Source organism: Pteronotus mesoamericanus, unplaced genomic scaffold, assembly GCF_021234165.1.
Source record: "Pteronotus mesoamericanus isolate MK-2021 breed Mesoamerican mustached bat unplaced genomic scaffold, CSHL_Meso_final contig_557, whole genome shotgun sequence".
Lineage (NCBI taxonomy): Eukaryota > Metazoa > Chordata > Mammalia > Chiroptera > Mormoopidae > Pteronotus > Pteronotus mesoamericanus.
In genome coordinates this window covers 7,190,549-7,214,223 of record NW_026555200.1, presented here as the reverse complement: position 1 = coordinate 7,214,223, position 23,675 = coordinate 7,190,549, and the positions used below count along the sequence as shown (strand labels likewise).

Below are 23,675 nucleotides of genomic sequence, written 5' to 3'. Positions count from 1 at the left end.
ACTCAGAGGGGCTCGGGAACTGCTGGGGTGGGAGTCCACGATCAGCATAAACCACTTCCTGATCAGTTCTGGCCACTTGGCAGGGCTCCAAGAAGTAGGTCCCAGCAAATACACTTTGATGAGAGAAAGGAAATTTCACTTTATTTACGGTATTTATTATTTATGCCCAGTACCTTCAGGAAGTTTCTGAGGTAGACACAGCCCAGACAGATTGGATGGGGCTGGAGGAACGAGAGGCTGAGCTGGGGAGCAGCTGGGTGGGAGCACGTGCGCACACACGTGGCGGGAGGAGAGAGCGGCCTGGCACACACCTTCGGCAGGGCCCCGGGAGGGCAGGTGCCACAAGAGAGCTCTGAGAGGCGGAAGCGACCCGGTGGCCTGGCTCCCCAAAGCGGTCTGGCGTGTGTTGGGGCGGTGAGACGAGGAGGGGCCCACACAGACCTGACGAGGGGCCAGAGGGACTGGAAAGCACCTGGGCTGGGCCCCTGCTGAGGCTCCGCCCCTTGATCACTGTGGCAACAGCCCCAGAGAGACCTCCCAGAGCCAGCCGCTGCCCCTCCCTCCTGCCGACCTTCTGGGGCCGGAGATTCACGGCCTGGATCAGCTTCCTCTCGAAATCTAAATTTACCTCATTATCAATTTTTAGCTTCCATTCCATTTTATGCCCACTAATTTATTAATCCTGGATCCCCAAAAACAATAAAGCTGAAGCTCCAGGGATTTTATTTATATCTTTAAGCATGATTTTTATGCCTTTTTATCTAAAAATTCATTTGATTTTTATTGCCCTCCTTGCTCCCTTCGCGGCGCGCCTGCAGCCGCTTGCTCTGGATGAGCTTCTGCAGGCCCCGTCTGGCCCTCGGGAGGGTGGCCCAGGTGACCCAGGCAGGCGTGACATCCTGCGGTGACTCTGGGCAGGACTGCCACCTCCCTGGTCCCTCTCAGAGCTCACTCTCTCTGTCCTCTTACCTCTGCCCCTCATTTCCTGTCTAGTAAAAATGGTTTGGAACTTTCTGTGGAGAAGGGGGAGCCTCCAGGGTGAGAACTGAGAGCCTCTCTTCCCGTGGCCCGCCCCCCAGCGTCTCCCCAGATTTCTCCCCACTCCTCGCCCAGGCGCAGGGGCCTCCGTGGGGGCGGTGCCCTGCTTGCCCAAGGGGCCGCCCTCCTGTGTGCTCGCTGTTCTGACCTCTGACGGCATCGGTGTCCAGGGCTCTCCTGCCCCCAGGGCTGCGGCCCCCACCTGCACCTTCTCCAGGGGCTGTGGTGGGGGGGTACATACATGTCCCAGGCTGCCTGGCACTGCCCCGTCTCCTGGCGCTGTCCCTGGCACGCTGCCCACCTGGGAGGGGTGGGGCGTTGCCAACCTTTGCTGACACCATTGGCTTCCCCCTGCCCCTCGAGTCCTCCAGCCTAGAGGGCCCACCTCCAGAGCCCGGCCGGGGCCCCTGGTTCCGGCCATCTCTCCAGTGTGTGCCCCAGATCTTCTGCCCCACGAGATGGCGGGGAACTCCTGCAGTTCAGATTCCAGTTCCAACAAATGTGACCTCAGGCAAGGCCTCGCCATCTCTGCGCCACAGCGCCCACACCTGGGATCGTGCAGAGGTCCCAGCTCCCTGCCTGCCTTCCCCCCGAGGCGGTCACCCGCAGAACCCGGCACAAGGGACAGTATTCCTTGGCCAAGAGACCAATTAGATGTCACAGAAGATCAGGCCACCACGATGTCAGGCCAGGGGGTAGCCATCCCCCTGGGAGGAGGAGGCCCCAAGGCCCTGGAGAATGAGCCTCGGGGAGCCTGCCCACCCCTGCCCAGGGATCCAACCCTGGAAGTGCAGTACTCAGGGGCTGCCCCAGGGGAGCGTCTGGCCCCACCAGGGCAGCCTGAGCCTGGCCAGGGCTGGCATCTGCCTGCACGGCCCACAGGCATCGGGGTGGGGGCGCTGGCCATCTGGCCACCGTCCACAGTGCGGCAGGGCCGCGCCGCTCTGGGAGATGCCGTCACAGATTGTCTTAGGAGGGAGGCCGCTCTGTGCGCCTGGTCAATGATCTAATATTCTGGATCCCCCCTGTCACCCAGCCCCGGAGGCCGAATCAGACTACAATCCATTTAGCTCAAACTAATTTTAAAGCAATTCACTATTTAACAAGTTCTGAGGCTCAGTGCTTTTGCAGGCAGCATGTGAATCGAATCATTTGGTCTAATCTTAGATTAATATGAACCAGATCCTTCAGCGAGGACAGTCCCAGGAGTAGCCCAGGACTTCATTTCTGTCTTTGATGAAGGCAGGCCCTGCCGACGGCCTGACCTCAGCCATTGTGTGGACGGCTGCATGAGGCCGCCTGGGGAGGCACACAGGCGGAGAAGGAGCCAGGGTGCTGGGCCGGACAAGGGTGGGTCGGAGTCCTCCTCTGCCTCTTCGGAGCCGCGTGACCTCGGGCAGACTGCCAGGCTGCCTGGGTCTTCCCTGAGGATGCCTCTGTGCGGGACAGATGTAGAGAGGAGACGAGAAGCAAGAGAAAATCCATGCCATCCCCTATTGTCCCCACAAGAGGCCTTCCCGGGGCCTTCCAGGGTCATTTCGGTTTTCAGGGTCGCTGGGGAGCAGCCGGGCTGCTGGGCTCTACTTCTGCGGCTGGTTTGGAGAGATCTGGAAGGTGCTGGATGGTTCTCACTTCCACCTGCTCTTTGGGGGCACCTGCTTCTCCTGAGGATGTCAGAATGTCGGTACCCAAGGAACCACATTTAATCTCAACCTGGGAGCCCTGCAGCTCGGCCAGCTCAGGGACCTTTCTGCCCCACTGAGAGCCCAGGGTAGGCGAGAGGCCCGCCCTGGCACTGTCACCTCAAATCTGGAAGAGAGAGCCCCCGAGTCTCACATGAACGACGGGCTCCTGTCACGCTGGAAGGGGAGAGGCGCACAGCAATGACAGGAGGAAGGGCAGGGGGAAGACGTGGGGTCAGATCCAGAGTTCCAGCCCTGCACCTGCGCTTGTGCCTTGGACTTTCCGAGCTTCCCTTGGTCCGCCCAGGAGGTCTGCCTCAACAGGTGGAGTTGGGACCAGTGGAGAATGGCAGAGCCGCAAAAATCACAGGCCTTTGCCTCAAGCACAAGGCCATTTGCCAGCTGCTCATCACAGGTCCCTTGGGGGCTTCCGCAGGACGATCCGTGGGTTCACGGACTTGGGTACCCAGTGTCATCGCACGGAGGGCTTGGAAGAGAAAGCGGGAGGCCGCGGCAGCCTTGCCCGGCAGACCTTACCCCCTTCCTCAAGTGCCCTTCCTGTCCACCTGGCCTGGTCCTTCCCACCTGTTGTCCACCTGGCCAAATCGTCACCCTTTTGGACTCATCACAAATGTTACTCCCTCCTAGGTGACTTTGCTGACCTTCAACATGAAAAAGGGGGCTCTTCCCTCCTTGGGGCTCCATGACACCCCCTGCTGGGGCCTCTTGGGCCTGGCATCAGTGTGTTGGCTAGTCTCTCCCACTGGGAGCCCGGGGGCGTGGGGCACAGGCCTTCAGGCCCACTCAGAGCAGACCGCAGTAAAAGCCCGCTTGCGGGAAGGCCCCTTCCGCTGCCACCTCCTGCCCCTGAGCCAGCCCAGCCCGGGCGGCCCTCCCTGGAAGTGAGGCTGCCATTCCACCTGACGCTGCCGGGACAGCTCTGGGTAAATGGCCACCGCCCCAGATCACTTCAGAGCAGGCTTAAATCATTATCTTCTCCATGGATTTTTCTTCCCTTCTATGATCTTGTTTTCTTCTGTCACCTTTATACCAGAACATGTTTTTAAAAACTATTCATCTTTGTCATGTGCACATCAAATTTAAGCGTGCGAGGCAAGCCAGGCACCTAAAACTCTATGTTCACCCTGATTGCCTTTGTGCAGTCACCGCCCCAGTGGGAGGGAAGGGAGGCCACTGGGATGCTGTGGGGGCCGCCCTGGTCGGCCTGACCGAGCTCTGGGCCCCCAGGCTGCGGCCTGGTGCTGAGGCAGGTACAGGACTCTTTGCAGTAGAGGCAGAGCAGCGGGACCCTCATAAAGAGGATTAGGGATGGAGATTTGATGTAAACACCCTGGTCTGAGGACACAGCAAGTGTTATCCCTGAATTACAGGTGGCTTGGGGGACTGAGCTCTTCAGTCAGGGGCGCAGGAGACTCGGGGAGACACTCACTGACTGATGCAAGCTGGCCAGCCTTCGAACATCCCGACTCCCCGAAGTACAGCCGCCTCCCAAAAGTGCTACCTCCACAAGTCACCTCTCCCCAACCCCAGCCCCCCGAGTCTCGGCCTCTGGGCTCTCGGGCTCCAAGGGTCTCATCCAAACACTTCTGAACTGAACCCGGAGGCTCTTGTTCTCCAGAGCCTCCGCATCCAGTAGAACCTTCCATGATGACAGAACGTCCCACGCCATCCAGTGCAACAGCCACTAACTGCACGTGGCTGCTGAGCACTTGGAATGAGGATAGTGCGGTGGAGGAGCGCAAGTTGCTCCTTTATTTCATTCTACTAAATTTGAATTTGAATCTGAGCAGTTGCACGTGGCTCATGGCTCCCATGTCGGATGTCGCTGCTCTGGGAGGCCCATTAAGCAACACTGGGGACGTTCATTCCTGAAGTCCCTGTGGGGAGACACCGGGCTCACACTTTCCCAGATATGGGGGTCAACGGCCTGCCTTGACTTGGGCAGTTGCCTGCCTTCTGTGGGAGGTGGCCGCCCCAAAAGAGAGTGAAACGCTCTCCCAGAGCAGAGAGGTCACAGGTGGTCCAGGCCGCGGGTGCTCTGATCCTCAGAAGGAAGGAGCCAGAGCACCCGCCGTCCCAGTGCCACCGCCAGCTGCCTGTACCGCGTTTCCCTGCATCCTGCTTGGTTCCTAGAGCAAAGGCGCTCTCCAGGGAGAGGAGGCCGCGCTTTGTCCGCGTGGTTTCTATGGGCCAGGAAGCGCTGGGCCAAACCCTGCACCCAGGGGCTGGCTGATTGCACACAAAGCATTTGGGGCAAGGGGCCATGGCGTGGAGATGTGATTTGTCCCATACTCTCACATGTGTTTGCTCAGTGTGCAGCCTGTGTGTTCCATGTGCTTGGCTTTCACGGCTCCTAGCTTAGGTATTCGCGCCCTGTGGAAATGGGGCAGTTCACTGAGCGCCTGCCCCGTGAGACCGCTGCGGGGATTGAGCACAGGGCCGTGTAATGCCCACCCTCCCCACGTGATGGCCGGGGCTCGGCGAGCCATGGCCCAGGGACTGGGTCTTGGCCACCTCCCTTTGTGCAGCCCATGAGCCCAGAATGGTTTTTACATTTGTTAATGGTTGGGGAAAACATCATTAGAAGAGTAATTATCATGACAAGTGAAATTTATGCGCAATTCAGATTACCGTGTCCACACGTGAAGTTCTCTTGGGACCTGGCCAAGCCCACTCGTTACCTGTCCTCAGTGGCTGCCGGGGCCCCACAGAGGTCGAGCTGAGTTGTTACAGCAGAGGCCACGTGACTCACAAAAGCATCGACTCCAGCCCTTTTCCAGAGAGTCCAGGGACACCGGGACAGGGGAGGCAGGACTGCGGACGTGGGAAGTTAAATGACAATGATGACCGACTTACAGGAATGTGAGGCAGGACCCACATCCCCGTGGCTGCCCTGTGACCCTGATGGGACATTTCCGGGACCTGGTCCGTTGGCAAGTCAGGAGAGGCTTCCCAGAGGAGGGAGGACCTGAGGTGGCAGGGCCGTGGGAGGGAGAGAATGGAGGTGGGAGCACAGGGTCTGCCAGCTGTTTTCCAGAGGGGGGGCGGGGCAGGTGTGTGGGGAGGCAGAGAGAGAGAGGGAGAGACAGGGACAGAGAGGGAGAATCAACCATGTCTCGTGACTCCGTTGCGAGCTGGACAGAAAGCACTGGTTGTGCCTGATTCCCACGCCGAGCCACTCAGTCCTTGGCCCGCGGAGGCCATCGGCTGTTGGGCCCTGATGGACCCTCTGGCCCTTGGGGACCCCAGCAGCCGAGTCCCTTGGGGAGAAATCCTTTTGAGGAGATGTGTGGCTGATGCCCCCTTCAGAAATGTCTCTTTTCTTGTGGGAAGTGTTGGTTTTGAACTGAAGGGAGCTCTTGTTTGCTATAGGTTTCCCCTGTAAGCCTCTCTTTCCTTTCTATTTAAGAAGAAGAAAAAAAAAAGCCTCACAGTGTCATAAAAGCAATATTGAGTGTTTAAGAAAAACTTCTTCCTTTCTCAACTGTCATGTGAAAGGGAAGCTGTCAGGCCTTAATTCCCCGAATCGAACGGATTTGAGCATTGCTTTCCTCTGCAGGGTGAAGCTCTCCTGAGTTTGCTATAAATAGCTAACTGCTTTCTCATTTTATGTCCTTGTGTACACACACGGGGGATGCACGGCGTGCTTTCCCATGCACACCCCACACACGTGCAGGCGTGCACACGCACGCACGCACGCACAGCCATATCCAGCAGCCCCACAGTGTGACTCTCCCTCCAACCACACCATGGCCCCCAAATGAAAAGCTCAACCCAGGGAGCCCCCAGGGGACCCCCAGAGCCTGATCAAAAAGCACCAGGAGTTTGTACAACACAGATTGCTACAGACAAACTTGATTGCTTTTTTGATTAGTGGGTAAAGGGAGCGGATTTGATACGCCGCCTGGTGAAATAGTGTGCAATTAATCCCCAGTTGGCTCGGTGATGACATTGTCATACGGGCTGGAAACTGGTGCAAGGGCTGTAACGTGAGGACGATGGTGACAAAGGGAAGTGATGAGGGAGCCTGGGGTCGGGGACGGCGATGACCAAGGCTGGGGGTCGTGGAGTGGATGAAACGAGGGGAGGGCCAGGGGTGGGCACCCGATGAGGCGGGTCCACGCATAGGCGAGGCACCCTCGCCTGCTCTGTCCACCTGAAAGGCTTAGCTCTGCATCAAAAACCAGCCTGAGTGGGCACCACTCCCTGGCCGCTCCCCAACTTCCAGCGCCGTCCCTGTGCCTGTGAGGCCCAGACAGCCCCAGCCTAGACTGAGACCCCGATCTCTGCAGCTTACCCCATCCTGTGTGTCTCCACCTGGACGTCTTAGGAGCTCCTCAAAGTCCCCAAGTAGGAATTGGGAATCAGCCCCTCCCCCAGTCCGCTGCACCCCGTGTTTCCTGTCCCAGTGAATGCGACCACCATGTACCCTACCACCCAGCCAGAGAGCCGGGCATTGTCCTCACACCTGGCAGGCGCGGCCATTCCCCTACACCCTTGTCATCAGGCCCAGCGTGCCCCCAGCCCCGCCCCCGGCTCGGTTCCCTGGCCACTCTGCTGCCACAGTGAGCTTCTGAATCACACATCTGATCATGACACTCCTTTACTCCCTGCTGCTCCAGGGTAAAGCCAGCCTCTGTGCTATGGCTCTTGTGGCCTTTTGTGATTTGATCGCTTCGTCTCCCTGCCTGGCAGCTGCCACCCCCCATGCGCTTTACACCCCAGTCCCTCCCAACGCCCTCACAGTGGGCTTCTTCAGCCCAGTGTGCCCTGTCTTCCCTCCCACCCCCTCCTGCTTTCCCTGCCACTCTTCCCTTGGCCAGCCCTGCCCATCCTAAAGCCCCCGCGGCCTCCTCTGACCCCCGTCGCACCTGGACTGTTCTGGGCATCCTATCCCAGGCGACAGCTCTCGGCCCCCCCGCCACCCAGGGGACAGGAGGAGGGTGGGGCCCATCTTACAGCGGGCAGTGACAAGGACCCCCTGCTGGTGAGCAGAGGTCCCCCTACCCCCAGGCCAGATCCATCTCTCCTCATGGACTGTCACTCGCTCAGCATGGACACATCCCCCACAGGGACAGTACCAGGCCTTGGGGCTCCCTGGGGAGCTTGCCCTCCCTCCCTCCCTTGATGCCTGTGACGTGGCTGGCGCGCATCAGGGGTCCGCTGCCAGCCTCCCCTCCTCTCTCCCACCCTCCTAACAGTGTGCTTCTCATCTGAGGAGACCAGAGACCTCGGAGCACCAGGGCGGTTCGAGTAACGTCTAAAAATAGAGTAACTGGGTTCTGAGTGAGGCCCCAAGGGTTCTGATTAAAATGCATGAGCTTGATGTAGAATTGGCGATTCTTCTTTTTAACATCATTCTGCTTATTGGATGGTTCTGGGCAGTTCCCGGTATGGGAGGGTTCCAGAGAGGGTGCAGGGGGCTGGGGGAGGGCAGTGTGCCCTGAACAGAGGGACACACAGCAGGTGCTTGGTAAATTCTCCAGGACCCCTTTACGCGCGGTTCAAGGGTGCTGCAGCAAGTCGAGGGGGAATTAGTGCTGCAAATCAACCGTGTTCTTTTCAAGTTCGAGGAACAGCCATGGAAAGAGAGACACGGATGAAGAAGGGAAGGTGTTGTGAACTCTCAGGAGGAAGGAACAGTGGGAAGGAGCAGGTGTGAAGCCTTTTATCCCAAAGGGGCAGGAGACACCCTCTCAGCAATCAATGTCTGCTTCCGCTAGGCTCATTGGGAAAGTCCCAAAATTGCCCGAGAACATGCAAATTCCAAAGAAAAGGAGCTGATCAAAAGTGCCAGTGGGCTGCTCATTTGTTGCAACCAAACACAGGAAAAAAAATTTCCAAATGCGAATCTCCTTAGGCAGAAAAGAGTGAGTTACCAAAAATTAAAACAAAACAAAACAAAAAAGTGTATTGAAAAGTCAAGGAAGAATATTGCCTTCTTAATAATAAATACATTCCATGGGCAAGAATTGCAAAGGAATCGTTTAAATTAATTTCCACTTTGGTTTATACAGGGCTTAAGTCCCAGCTGACAGCGATCTGTAAAAGTTCTAACATATTGGAAATCTGATTTTCTTGCAGCCAGAATCCCACAGTCCAAACTGATTTCTCTTTCAGGTCTGCTAATCAGGCAGGCAGGGCTCAAACAGGCTCCCACTTGGTGCTTTGGGGAGGGGTCCCTGTGAAAGGCGTCTCTGGAAAGCTCCGCAGGGCAGGTGCTGGTTGCGGGGGCAGGCTCCGCGGAGGTGAAAGGAGAGGATTTCAGTTCGGACCTGGAGGCGCGAGGAGAAGGCCGAAGCCCCCAAAGCCCCTCGCCCCCAGACGCTCAGAGTTCCGTGGTGGCTCGCCCTCCCCACCCGTTCCGCAGCTCTGCCCACAGGCTGGTCCCCGCGCACTGTGCTGTGTGCGCAGGCAGCGGGAGACCGTCCCACCAGTCAGCTCCACCCCTGGGGTCTACGCCCCTCCTCACCTCCACCCCACACAGCGACCCTGAACTCGGAATCCCCCCCACCTTGTTCATATCCACCCTATATCCAACCTGACTCTGGGTGCTTTCTAAAACCAAATCCATCTGCACAAGATGCAGGTCTATACTTAGGACAAACAAATACATGAAACACACTGTACCTCAGAACCAGAAAGTGGGGGTGTGCATCGGGGCCTCTCAGGCTCTGAGGGGACACCCAGGACTGCTGCCCTCGCAGCCCCACCTGCCTTGGGGCTCCTACCAGCTGAGGCTGACCCATCTGTCGTGATGCTCCTTGGCCAGGAAAGGTCTGGAGTGTGCGTGTATTTGAGTCGATTTTGTAATCTTCAGCCCCTCCCCGTCCACCAAGGGGTCTTAACCTAGGCCCTGTGAATGAACTCAGGGTAACCCCAAGCCCCGAAAGTCATAGGCGAAGTATGTACCTCCGTGCACTCCCCTGGTCCCTGGCTGTTCCGGGCTCTCACACACCTCCACGGCCCCCCAAGGGAAAGCGCCCGGCTGCCCCTCCTGTTTGCCGGCTGTGCTTCTCACACCCAGACCCGGTTCTTGGTCCTGGAGCCAGGTCGCCCCCCGGGCTCTGGCCATGGTTGCAGTCCTTTCTCAGTCCTCCTCTGTTGCTCTGTCTTCCTCCCCTCCGTCCTTCCCTCTTTCCAACTGAATTCTCGTTTTTCCTCTCTCCCTAGTGCTTGTACGGCTGCTATGTCCATTCCTCCATCATCCCCACCTTCCACCGGAGGTGCTACTGGCTCCTTCAGGTAGGTGGCTGGCTCTGCGTTCTTCTTCCGTCTCTGGTGCGGGGAAGGGGCTGTGGAGGGTGCTGAGTGGGGTGGGGCTTCTGCACACGGCGGCAGTGGCCCGGCCCCGGCCAGCTTCCCGAGCAGGGACGTTGGTGTGCGGCACTGAGGTCAGCTGTGCAGCTAGCCTGGCGCGTTGTTGGGGGCCGGAAGGGGAGAAGGGCTGGTGGAGTGTGGTCCTCCCCTGCCCCCTGGGAATAAGGCCTCACCAGGCGCTTGCAAGGTGCCTCCGTGTCCTCTGTGTGAGGACAGAAGGAAGGCTGAGCATCCTGCCCCTGACAGCGAAGTGCATGTTGGCTGAAAGCTGCACCTTCATTGTCTCTTGTGGGTTAGTCATTGGCACGTGGGGAACATCGGCTTCTGGAGGCCCTCCAGTTGCTGTTAGATTGATTTGGATTGATTCAGATTGATTGGGACGGTTGTTGGGAGAGGAGGAGCTCCTGGCTCAGCGGAAAGGAGCTCTGTAATCAACTGGTGATGTCTGCCGTGTAAGCGGATTGAGAATGGTGGAGACAATGCTGAGGTGTCATTGCTGCAGAGGGTAGCCGGGCTCCCAGATCTCTGCCTGTGGTGCCAGGTGCGGCTTCTCTGAGCCAGGCCTGGGCAAGCTCCAAGGCCACCAGCCTCTTGCCGATGGGTGGTCACCGGTGTCCTCTTGCCCGGCAAGCGGAGCGGTCTGAGGGAGGCATCCAGGCCAGCTGGATGTGGGTCCTTCTCAAAGCGCAGCCTCTGATTGCAGCTGCTCTTAGAACCCACCGCCCACATTCTTGTCCCTGCCCCTGCCCGGGGATTGCTGCCACCGGCCTTTGCCTTGTAGGCCCCACCGTCTGTGCCCACTGCTGTTCAGGCTCACCGACCCCTCGGCCTCAGTGCTTTGGGGAGCTCCCTGCCCAGGGCAGGCAGCACCTGCTCAGAAAGAAGACAGCCATACATGCTGCAGAGCACAGGGAGGCCTCTGGTCCCAGTGCAGGTGGGCTGGAGGGTGTCCACGGGGCCCAGAGCCGCCTTGGCGTGGATGCCGAGGCTGCTCCACCTCCAAGCCCTTCCCCTTCACCCCAAGTTCCCAGAAACTGTTGTCCATGGTTCAGACACACTCGTTAGCTGACGACGCCTGAGGCTGCCCGAGGATGTGCTGATGTGCAGGGACGCCGCTTCCCCGGCAACCTGCCCTGTTGTCGGTTTCCCAGGGTCTCATTCCCCTGGAGGTTGGCCTGGTGGCACCTGGTTTTCTAATTGCTCCATCCTGTGTCCTTGGAAGAAGGACCTTCAGGTGCTCATGAGATGACACTTTCCCTGTCTGGTTCATAAGGATGGACTCGAGGTGTTCCACCATTTGGCAAATGGCTTTCTCTTGTGTTTGGCTGGGGGTGAGGGTGGGTGTGGGGACAGCAGAGCTCTGGTGGGGTTAGACTTGACCCCTCTCCCCAGGGTCACACTGTGGCTGCACGCTCTGAGCATCCTGTGTCCCTTATGAACTCCTTCCTGGGCCCCCCAAGCCCTGGCAGGGCCTGTTTGGGCCTCTCCCCTCTGTGGTTTTCATGCCCCCACCAGCGCACCTCCCCAGTGCGCTCCGTCTCTGCCGGCTGCAGCCCGCCCCGTGGAGCGGCGCCCCCACCAGCTCGCCTCCCGGCGGCTCCAGCCGTCTGCTCTCCAAGGCCAGCGCTCCCGCACCCACGCCTCCGCCTGCCGCCTCTCATTCCATCACGCTCTTGTGGCTTTTTAATTCCACTGAATTTACTTTCCTGGAATCAGACACCACCAGGCAGCCATGGGGTCTGAGCTCATTACTCCCCAAACTGGATCCCACTCAGTCGGGTGCCTCGAGCCAGGTTCCTCTTCACTGTGGTTGCTCCTGCCCTGTTTCTGGGGCCAGGCGGAAAGTAGGAGGGGTCCTGCTCGTCTGTCCCAGCCCCGGTCCCTGGGGCTTCAGTTCTGGCTGGAGAGACACCTGGGGCGATTCTGTGCATCTGGGTTCATTACCATCCAGCGGGTGGAGGCATCCGAGTCTCCCCAAAGGCCAGCATCACTGGATCCGGTTTCTTCAGGGCTAATCTGGGCCTTTTTATTTTCTCTCCATTCCCGGGGGAACTGTCAGTTCCCCCCACCCCCTGCTGCGTCCTCGAGTGTCACTCTTGATTCTACGAGCAGGTGACAGGAGGGAAGGCACACAGGTGCGGGGCTCCTCTCTCCGGTCAGTCTGGGCAGTAGGAGGTTGAGGACTGAAGGCCAAAGCAATTAGCGTGGCTCACATCCCGCGCGGAGCTGAGAGTGCATGTGGCAGCCGGCCGCTCAGGGCAGTTGGTTCTGGCGCTAATTGCACCACCAGGACAATGACAGTAGGGCCAGCCCCCGTGTCTCTGATAGAAAACAGGAAAGAAGCTATGAGGCGCTGGCCCAAGTTTGTCTCTGGCACCAACTGCCACAAGAAAGCCTGGGTGGGAGCGAAGGTGGCAGCACGGTGATGGCGGGAGAGCTGAGAGAGGGGGCCGCTCAGGTGCAGCGCAGCCCGAGGAAGCCAGCCAAGCCGCGCAGGACCCGGCCAGAGGGGGCGGGGCGGCGGTCCCGCAGCAGACAGCCCGCCGGCCTGCGGGGCCGAGTGGGCGCGCCAGGCCTGACCCGGCATGGAGGTCGGCCACGCCGGCCTGAGAGGGGGTTGGGGAGATGGACAGGAGCTGAGGTGGCACTCAGGGCTTCCATGTGACCTGGCTCTCGGGGACAACGGGCTCTCACTCACTCACTCTTCTTCTAATAAATATTGTATTAGAATGTGAGCAGGGCCTCCCCTAGCCCTTGGGTGCATAAAGTCATTGCTATAACTGGTGGGCACCCCATGAGGTCACCTGCTCAGAGTGGCATCTCGAGACCCCAGGCCACTCTGAGCCCACGTGACCTGTGCTAGGGCCACCACTCCAGCTGGAGCAGGGCCTTTGGCAGATGTGCCTCGCGACCTTGAGGAGCCCCCGCTACGGGCCAGCACACATGCCTCCTCTTGGCAGGTCAGCAGCACCCAGCTCAGCCGCCACGTGGCCTGGAGAGGACAGGTCCAGGCCCAGGGCCACCCAGCTGGTCGGCGATGGTGCCAGGCTGTGATCAGGGCTTCCCACGCTGTCTCTCCTCTGCCTGTTTTGGCCCAAACATAGTTATTGCTGCAGCTGCTGGTCCCTGAGGCTTGTGGGGGGCCGGAGCCCTGCTCCTGCCCGCTGGGCTACTCGGCTGAGCCAGGCGACAGGGGCCCATGGCCTCCATCTCTCCCCCTGCATCTTCTCCTGCTTGGGATTTTCGAATGATTTGGCTTGGGGCCTCCCAGCCTCCTCCTGCGCCGCCCTCTCCCCCTGTACACTCCTCCCCCGCCTGCTCCCAAGGAGGGCAGGCCCCTTGCAGGCCAGGCTGCCCGGCAACTCTGGCTGGCTCTTTAGGAAACTATTTCTGCTTCCGACGTGTGTTCTCTTTGTCTTGTTCTCCAAATGCTTAGTGAAGGTTTTCTGTGCTCGGTGAAGAGCAGACGTGCCCCTGTGCCTGCCACTGCCGTCGGGGCTGTTGGAATGCCAGGGCCAGCTCTCTGGGGCGCGGGCAGCGGGGGCTCCTTCCCCACCCACCCTGGCAGCATGCATAGATGCCCGTGGTCCGTGAACACCACTGTGTGCACCCAGGGAACCCGGGGACTAGGGGCTCTGGCATCACTGGAGAATGGCAGATGTTTGGGGTCCAAGTTTTAGGACATTTGCATTATGAGGAGCTGGGTTATAGCCCTGATGACCTTGTACATCAGAAGCTGTGACCACAGTCAGCCACCTCCGGCACTGACTCCTGGCCAGGCCGAGTGCAGGATCTTCACCTCGGGCCCCATTTCCCTCCCTCCCTCCCTTCCTTCCTTCCTTCCCTCCCTCCCTTCCTCCCTCCCTCCCTCTTTCTTTTCCTCTATTACTTTTTTCTCTCATACTTTTTCATGGAGAATACTACAGCTTCATAAAAAATACTCCAGGTGCCTTGCTCAGTGACCGTTTTTATGTGTCATCGGGGTGAGACAGAAGCGGCTGGGAAGGAAAGTGCCAAGGAGCACGCTCTGCGTGTGGGACCTTGAGCAGTGCCAGGCAGTCTGAGATCCTGAGATTCTGCAGTGCTGACCCCCAAATGAGGCTTTGATGGGGCTTGGGCAGACGGGGCGTGGTCATGAAGCTGGCTCTCTATCCCAGAGGGCACGTTCTGGATCCTAGAAGGGGAGCCTGTCAGTGTCGGAGGGGTCCCTGGCCCTGGTCAAGTGGGGCAGCCAGACCTCTGTGCACCCGCAGACCGAGTGTGTGCTAGCCGGGAGCCCAGCCCAGCCCTGGTGTCGCACCCTCAGCCACAAAACGCAGAGGACATGGCAGATGCCATGAATGGGCTGGGCTGGGCAGGGGGCCTTCCCAGCGGTGAGGTGGCCCCAGGCAACCCTCGGCACTTGCTGGAACTGCAAGTCCAGTGTCTTGCCCGGGGAGGGAGTCGGGATTGAGCAAACCCAGCCTGATTTTCACAGAAGAAGAAACTGAGTGTCTGGGGGAATAAGGGCACCCCAAGGAGCAGGGCGGGCAGCGCTGAGGCCGGGCCCTTTACACAGGCCCAGGCCCTCTCTCCCGGGCCCGCAAGCCACAGTGGCGGCCTGAGGCACATGGGCGGGGCGGCGAGCAGGGCTGAGAAGGGAAGCAGCTCACCAGTTCTGGACACGACCTCACAGGGACTGGGTCCTGATGACAAGGAGGATGAGGGTCTGATGCCAAGTCCTTAATCCTCGCTCCTGGCTGCCACCTCCTAGCTGACCATGGGTGCCCTGCGGAGTCTGCCAGGGGCCGGGTGGCACAGCGGAGGGAGTGGCTAGGCCCCCAGCGTTCGGGAAGGCCTGCTGTGTGGTGTGGCAGGCAAAGAACCCAGTGGCGTCAAAGTCATTTCTGGCCCTAAACTCATGTGACTAGTAGGTGGCAGCTGAAGTCAGTCAATGCAGTAGATCCAGAGAAGGGGACAGAGTGTGAGCTGGGCGGTCAGAAGGAGCTTCCTGGAGGAGGAGGTGCACTCCGGAGGAAGAACAGGAAGGGGATGTGGGCCACCTGCACCGCAGCAGGTGGCACTAACAAGGCTGGGGGCATCCCAGCTCCAAGGGCCCCAGGTCCGCAGGCCAGGGCTGTTAGAAGCAGAGCCCTCAGGACAGGTGTCCTGGGCTCCGCCGCCAGTCCAGGACTTGCAGGCCCACGCCATCTCCCCCCGGCCCAGTCTTTGCTCGGGCTGAGGAGGAGAGGGCAGGAGAGATGCGCTGGACCAGCTGAGGCTGCACGCTCAATGCCGCCGTGAAAGCGTCTCCGGGCTGGCGGTGGCAGCAGCAGCCCTGTATTATCATGTGTGTTATCCATAATAGTACCAGCAGCCACTGTCTGCAGCGGCTTCCACTCCCCAGGTGCTGAGTCCAGTTCTTTGTAATGATCAGCACGTGGGGGCCAGGCTGGAGTGTGGGGCACCGGGGTGCGGGTCCGCGGCTCAGCCAGTCAGCAGGCCTCAACAGGCAGGAGGCGCAACTGCAAGACACCACCTCTGACCTCACAGCACTGAGAGTCGAGCAGGAAAGACGAACTTCCAGGAAACGCAGTGTCCTTCGCTCATAATGGAGAAGGTCATGGTCAGGAAAGAAGGGCGAGGGGCTGGGCCACCAGACGGGGTTCCGCACGGCGTGTCAGCACTAAAAGAGAAGCCATCAGAGGGCGCCAGGTGAGGCAGGGGTGGTGCTGGGGGCGGTGGGAGAGGGCAGCATGCCAGGCGGAAGGAGGCCCGCAGGCAGGAGTGGCGCGGGGGAAGGGAGGAGGGCTGCGGACAGGGTCGCGAGACCAGAGCTGCCTCATCGGCCCCTGGAGGCCTCCGTCTGGGGAAGGGATGAGCAGGGAGTGCCCGACGGAGAGCTGGAGAATGAGTTGTGCCGTCAGACGGGCCGTTCTTGAGCTGCTTTCTCGTTCCGGTTTTATTCCAACGAGCAGCTTCCACTTCTTTCTCCATTTAATGTGCCTTGAATAATGTGACAAGGTAGACACTGGGAATTTACTGTGCTATGCAAAAAATCGCTCAATTCCATTAAGATTTCGGGATCTTCGCCAAGGCTGCGTGGCGCAGCCAGTGTTAGTTCCTTCTTAGACATCTTTGCTTGATTGCAATTTACGAGGCCAAGCCTCTGCTGGACCCACCTAAAGCTCCAGAAAAACAGGGCCGTTCCCCCAAAACAGCCATTATACTCTCTAAGGAAAGTCACTGGGCAAGTTCCAGAAGATTCCCTCACCCTGATCCCCTCCTTGGGGAATAGGGGACCTCCAGGGACAGGCTGCTGTTGGCTTTTCCAACTGGCTGCCAACCCAGAGGGTCTTCTGTGAGCCAGTCGCAGCTGCTTGCTCTTCACCTTGCAAATTACAGCTGCCTGTGCTGCTGGACCCCAGGGGCGCCCTCTGCCCCTGCATTCGGAGGAGGGGGACACTGAGTGGGGGGGAGACGGTAAAGCAAGTGGCAAGGCCTCCTCTGGCTGCTTCCTGGGCCACCTGGGCCTGTGTCCCTTTCAAGCCCACAGTCCGAATTCAGCTCCCTCTTCTACTGGCCACATGACTCTGGCCAAATGAGTTAGCCTCTACGAATGTTATTTGTTTGTCTGTAAAATAGTCACCAAATACCTTGATACTGAGGGTCACTGGGGAGGATGCATCGAGCTAAAACCCACCAAGGTCTTAGTGTCGTGCTTGGCACACAGCTGCCCTGGCAGGGGTGGCTGTGGTCACCGTTTGGGGACTGGCTGGGTGCGCATAGTTGGCGAGGGGGAGCCCCTGAGATGGTCCCATCCAGACCACCTTTCAAATGACAAAACGCTAGGCCTGTCCCATGCGACTGGGTGAGGACGAGTCCCACTGGCTAATTTACTCCGCAGTCTCAGGCAGGAACTGGATACAGGGTTAGTGAAATGGAACCTCCACGTGCTCGTCATCGCCCCAGCTCCCATGGTGACTGACGGCCGTCCCTGCAGCCGCCCTGCCAACCCTCCTCTGTCCTTCAGCCCTGGGAGGACAGGGCTGCCAAAGCCAGGCTGGCAGACGGAGGAAGAACGCAGCTGGCGGAGCTGCAGTCCCTTAGAGATGGAAAGTATTAATTAGTCTTATTATCCAGCACTTGTCAGTCTCTTAACCCTTCCATCTGCGAGGGGCTCACGCGCCCACAATGCATGTTGTCAGCTTGGCCCAGCAGCCATGTTTACTATGGACACAGGACAGCGGGCGATGCCGTCTGGTTGCTCTTTATTTATCAGGCCAAGCACCCCGGCTTTCCTTGACAGAGCCCCGTTCAAAGACGGGAAGAAGGCAGGAGCTGTTGAATTTCCCTTCTTGTGACATGGGGCCTTTGTTTCATGTAATCCTTTTCATGTAATCTTCGCCGACGTTCTGTCCTTAACATCCTAAGCCTCTTTGGAGCAAAGGGGAAGGTGTGGTTGCCAAAGGAGAGAGACAGTTTGCCTAAAGGAAACACTTTTCCTTTCTCCCTGAAAGAACCCAAAGGGCCACGGGTGAAGTTCACATGTACCCAATGAAGTGAAATGGCAAAGGCCCGTCCTCAGTGGGAATCTCCAAGTGAGGGTGGCAGCCGCTGGCTCCGGCCCCCACGCAGCACCGGCGGCTGACAATAGTCCGCCTGGGCGTGTGACAAGCTCTGGGCCACAACACAGCATCACAGCTGCCTTGACCGCACCTGCCTTCCCAGCAGCGGCCCTGCAGCTGCAGGGAGTCCCACGCGGCGTACACCGCGCACTCCAGACTTATGGCCAAAGAGTTTAGCTAGGCAGGTGTGCTCAGGTGTGCTCAGGCATCACTGCTTTTCACACGCCCTCACTCGTTTCTCCTGTCCCCTCCCAGTAAAGACCTCGCCGTCCTCACCACTGCTCACTCCAAGGATGGGTAGGACTTCCTAGGGGCTTCCCCGTCCTTTCCGAACTCTCCAGGTCCCCCTTGGTGGCGGGCAGTGTGAGCAGGGATCAATGGAGGAGGCAGCTGGGAGCCAACATTAACCCTCCTCAGACCCCCAAGGGCCCATAGCGAGGGGTGCCCTGGGGCTTGAGGCCCCTCCAGCCCACAGAGCGGCCCTCGCCAAAGTCTCACACTGTCCTCGGCAGTCCTGCCTGTGTCTTTCTTTGTTCCTCCTGCCACTCTGCCCTCTCTCCTTGCCCTGGCCCCTGTCCATCCCACCAGATCGTCGCCGCCAGCTGGCAGACACTTAACTCTCCTGCAGGACAGAAGTTAGGTGAGTGCTTGTCAGCCCTCACCTGCCTCCCGTACCGCCTTCGCCCTGCGCCCTCCAGCTTTCCTTGGCCCTTGGGCCACCGTGAGGCTGTCGAGCTCACTAGCAATCTCCAAACTGCAAAACCCAAAGATCAGTGACCACCCTCACCTTTCCTGACCTTCCAGCAGCACTTACCACGGTTGGCTATTTCCTTCTTCTGGAATGTTCCCTTCTCCTGCTGCTGTGATACTCCTGGCTGTCTCCCCTACTGCCTGTTCTCTGCACCCCACCCCCTGCATCCCCTGCCGGGGGAACATCCCTGGGCTTCCTGGACCTTGTCCATCTACACTGTTTTCTTGGGTCCCCTCTCCAGTGCATGCCAGGGACTCCCACCCTTTCCTCGATGTGAGTCCCTGACCTCACCGCAGAGCGCCGGGCTCAGCTGTGCCCTCAGGATTTCCCCCCGAACGCTGAGTCGTCCCCTCCACACCCTCGTCCCCCCGCCCCCATCGCCACTGGCTTCTCCCGGCTGAAGCAGGACTCTCGGCTGCGCTGCGAGCCGACCCTCTCCAGCCTCCTTGTTGGAGCAAATGCACTGCCAGCCTCCCTGGGGCTCAGCACAGGCATTCTTGATCCCCCTCTTTTCCTTACTACCCTCCTCCTCCCCGGACATGCCCTAAGCGCACAGCCTCCTCCCACTCTCTCCTACTCCACCAGGTTGAAACCACGGCTCCCTCCACGCCAGCATGAGTCTCTCCTTTGCCTGAGGTGCATTCTGCACAAAGCAGTTAGAGTGGGCCCCTTGCCTCCCAAGTCGCATCACATCACGTCACTCTCAGTCAGCTCAGTCCATCTCCCCAACACATGCAGTCACAGCAAACCCTTCCCAGGCCCGCTGAGGGCCCACACCACCTCCCCGTCCTGTACTCAGCACTCTCCAGCCGCCCACTGGCTTCTTCCCGCTCTCAGGTGAGCCAGCTCTCCCGTCCCAGGGCCTCCGTGCCTGCTGCTCCTGCTGCCCAGAGGCCCACCCGGATTTTGAGGTTTCAGCTCAGCTGTCAGCCCCTCAAGCGAGGTCCGCAGGACACCCTGTCGAGCGCTCCGCTCCCTGGCTCACACCACTGTGCCTCCTCAGCACGTCAGCGCGCAGTGTTAAGTACGCAGAACAGTTGAGACAAGCACCCTTACACCTACCACCCGGACTCCGCCATGAACATTTTCTATTTTATCACCTATATGCCCATCTCTCCAGCAATCCATCTTATTTATTTTTCATGCATTTCAAACTAAGTTGCAGACAACAGGGCACCTCACCCCAAGTACTTCAGCATGTATGTCATTAGCCAGAGTTCAATATTTCTGTACAGTTCTTTTTTGCTTCGAGGTGAACTGTATACACAGTGAAAAACCATTGAATGCACAAATGCTAGTGTACTTGTTGGTGGGTTTCAAGGGACGGCCGCGCCCACACAGCGCAAGCCCACATCAGGATGCAGAACATCACCGTCACCCCGGAAAGTTCCTTCCTGTTTCTTCCTGGGCAGCCCCACCCCCATGTCCGACGGGTCCCACTTCCCACCACAGGTTAACTCCTGCTGTTCTAGAACTTGATGTACATGGAATCGGACAGCATGCACTCCTGGGTGAAGCTCCAATCGCTCGGTCTCATCTCTTGCGATTCATTCACATTGTCGCCACGTCAACTGTGTTAGTTATTTACTGTCTCTTCTCTCACCCCCACCCCCATGCTTCAGAAGGAAGCTCCGTAAGAGCAGCATGTTGTGTTTGTTGCCGTGTTTTGAATGCCTAGAACTGTGTATGGCACGCGGGTCCCTATTTGCTGGGTGAGCACGAGTGATGTTCGTCTCCACCCCCAAGGTGGGCTTCCTGAGGGCTGGCCCGGGCTGCCCCCTGACGATGCTTCCAGACTCTCCCACGGCCACACCTAGGCCCCAGCAGAGCCCCTGGCTCGGAGCATCAGTGCTCAGTAAACTCATCAGAATAGACAGGCTCTTCCAGAAGCACATCCCCTCCTCCCTCCTGTCCCCTTCCTCCTGAAAAGGGAGAAGGTTCACCCTTTGGGGACGCTGCTGAAACTGGCTTAGTTTGGGGAGAAGGCATCAGAGTCTCCGTCGTGCCCCAGAAGGGTGACCCGGGGACACGTAGCCCAAGAACCCTCTGTGAAGTTAGCTTAGAGAGTTGAGGAGGAAATCCAACGCAAATAGGTTTGTTGACCCTGACATGCTGAAGATTTCTTCATTTAGAGGCGAGGTTCTCAGAAAAATGCTGTCAGTTCCAAAGAAGCGCGCTCCCGCGGGGCCGTCCTGCCCTCTGCGTGCCACGGTTCCCTGCAGCTGGAAGGCAGTTTTCTGGGGGAAAAGGGAGCCCTGCTCAAGCACCTGGCGTGGGTAAGAGTTGGAGGGCAGGTGGCAGCACACAGGAGCTGCGGAGCCCGCGTCCCTCTGTCACATGGGGTGGTCTGCCTGAGAGTGTGCCCAGGCCCCACCTGGAGTTCCTGCAGACATGGCTGCCACGAGTCCCTGCTGGTGGCTGAGTGGCTGGGAGAGGGAGCCATCCCCGCGACAGCTGCCAGGAGCTGTACAGTGGCCTCAGAGGCCCTTCCCTCTGGGAGGGGTCCCCCGGCTCCCTCAAGTCGGCCTACCCTCCCAGGAGGCCAAGCCCCTGCCCCAGGGAGGCCGGGAAAGACTTCTGCCAGGAACAGCTCTAAAGGCCGGGGTCAGCCGACCTGGGTTCTCATCCTGTTTCCACAGCCACGGGGGGCTGCGTCACTTGGGGCTAATGAACCCAGAACCTGGGGCTCAGTTTCTTTATCCATAAAATGGTGCCGTGCTGTTATAAAGATTCAGAGATTCTCAAGTGTTTTGCGTCGGATCTGATACGGGCAAGCACTCAGCGCGTTGTGGCAATCGTTACAACCCTGTCTTGCCGTCACAAACCCAGGGTAACGCAGGCCGGCCGCCACACCCAGCAGGCCCCGCAGACCCTGGGTCTGGGCCCCGCCCTCCCCAGCCAGCACCTCTGCCTCCTCCAAGCCCGCTGCTGGCATCCACAGCCAAGACCGCAGCTGTGCCTGGGTCCGCACTCGCCGTGGGGCGGGCCTGGGCCAGCTCATTCCAGCGACGTCCCCTGAGCCTCCCAGACCTGGACCAGGTCCCGCTGCTGCCTCCCAGAAGCGAGGGTTCAGAAATCCTGCCTCAGGGTCTCATCTTGCCTGACCCTGAAGCTCAGCCCCACCTCTCCTGGCCGGTGCCCTTCCTGCCTTCGCTGACCTCTCGGACTGAAACCACCGGCCCCGGTGTTCAGGCATCAGCGGCTGTAGTCTGCCGGGTGTCGCCTGAGGCTCTCTCACACCCCCTGCTCTCCAGGTGTGTGGGAGCAGTCAGCGCCACTGCCCCAGGGAGAGGGGCAGGAAGCCCGCCTCTGCAGCCCTCCTGACAGGCGTCACCGAGCTGACAGCCGCCGCGATGCTCCCTGACACACCAGGCTCTCTGCTTCCAGGAGTGGCTGCCTTGGGTGGCAGCTGGGGCGGTGGGGAGTCCTCGAGCCGGGCCCAGGAATGGCAGAGCGCCGCTTCAGCTGAGCCCTAATCCTGACAAGCTAAGCAGCTGGGGCCACACGGGGCAGGCAGCTGCAGCAGAGAGGGGGTCTGAGCCCCTGGAGGTGTGGGGCTCGGCACTCCCGCTCTGCTGCCCCTGGTCAGCAGCGCCGGCAAGCTCTGGGTTGCCGGGGTCCTGCGAGGCTCTGGATGGCCGAGTGGAATGAGGTCCAGAAGAGCCCTCCCCGCCGGCACTAAGTCCAGGCCCCACAAGACTGGGAGGTTTCAGCTCCATTGGAGGAGGAGCCCAAAGGACCTGAAACTAGCTGGCACAACACACTGTCAGGAAAGCTGTCACCCAGGGAGCGTAGGTGACTTACCTCAGGACGCCGGAATTACAGGAACAACTGGGTTGAACCCTGCTTTCTGGTGGCCAGGCCTCTTTCTGGGGCACCCCTTTCCCTGGAGAGTGAGGGCAGTCACAGCGCTTTAACATCCTACGCCAGCATGCCAGGCCACCCCGGCACGCAGCGCAGCCACCGCTGTCAGCGTCCGGTCAGAGGGTGCTGGCTCGCAGCAGCGGCCAAGCCACCCTCGATTCGACCTGAGGCCGTTCTGCTGCCAGAAACTGATGTGCTTTCCGCTCCCTAAGTGACGTTGGAATGGAACCGGCTTGGGGTGATGAGTGCCTCCGGGGAAGAGACACACCCCTGTCCCCTCCATCCATGTGGCCAGCGGAGGGATGGCCAGGGTCCCCTGGGGGTTAGGACTTTGTCCTATAATGCAGCGGTGTGCGGGTAAATGTTTAGCGTCCAGCTGTCCAGGAATGAACAAATGCCCGGTCGGTCGCACTTGCCATTTCCATGGTATAAATACTCCCACCATTGCCACTTCCAAGATTCCCATTTGATGTCCACCAACTTGCGACATTCTTGAAAACTGAACTAGCCACTCGCATGAGCCAGCACAAGCCGACTCCGGCTCAGCATGGCTTCCTTGTCTCGGCGTAGCCCAGACACAGAGGCTGCAGTCCAGGCCCGCGTCCCAGGACCCCGTTGGGCCTCTCCGCTCCTTGCCCAGGACGGACGCATGAGCCTTGGGAAATGAAAAGCAGGGTCTCCCATTCGAGTCTCCACTGGGACAACCAAGCGACCACCATGGAGATTTTGGAGGCTGAACAAGGCCTGCTTTTAGCATCTGACACCTGGTTTCCAGGGTGGTCTGTGTCCCCTTTGTGACTGTCGCTTAACTGTCCTGCACCAGCTCATGGGTGCACCTTCCCCAGACCTCCAAGTGTAATGCCAGCGCCACGGCAGCACCCCCGTCCCTGCTGTCCCCTCTCTTCCATGCCTGGGATGACGGACGTGGGCCCCTCATCAGTTCATGGCAGTGCTGCCCTGGCTTCCGTTTTGATGGCCCAAGTGGCACTCTGAGTGAGCCTGGTTCTTCCTGCCACGGCCCAAGGAGGAATCAGTAACTCTGAGCCCGTCTTTATTTAAAATGTTGATACTTGGTTCATCATGCGTTTTTGCATTAATTTTGATTTTTTTTAAGGCTGCATTAAAATAACATTTGTTTTGATGGCTGAGCATTTGGGAACCCCCTTAAATGTCTATCTGCAGCAAGTGCCCCACCCCCGCCTCACCGAGTCCCAGCCCTGTCTGGGACATTCACCGAAAACCAGGCGGCGCCTGGAGGTATTCCTAACAATCCCAGAGAACTCATGAGAAAAAACACATTCAGAGCCAGACCTACAGTGGCCTGGAGGGTGGGCAAACACAGTGCCTCCTCTGTAGTGACAAGTTCCATGCAGACTCTTGATGGGGAATAAA

At 59.1% G+C, this 23,675-nt stretch overlaps 1 protein-coding gene across 1 annotated transcript in view; it reads left to right on the top strand.

The window, feature by feature from the left end:
- CAMTA1 (calmodulin binding transcription activator 1) overlaps positions 1–23,675 on the top strand; it is a 723,509-nt gene that overhangs the window by 494,635 nt on the left and 205,199 nt on the right. The window contains exon 6 of the mRNA XM_054579829.1: positions 9,915–9,986. Within this exon, the coding sequence (XP_054435804.1) occupies positions 9,915–9,986 (72 nt within the window). The remainder of the gene's footprint in view (positions 1–9,914; positions 9,987–23,675) is intronic.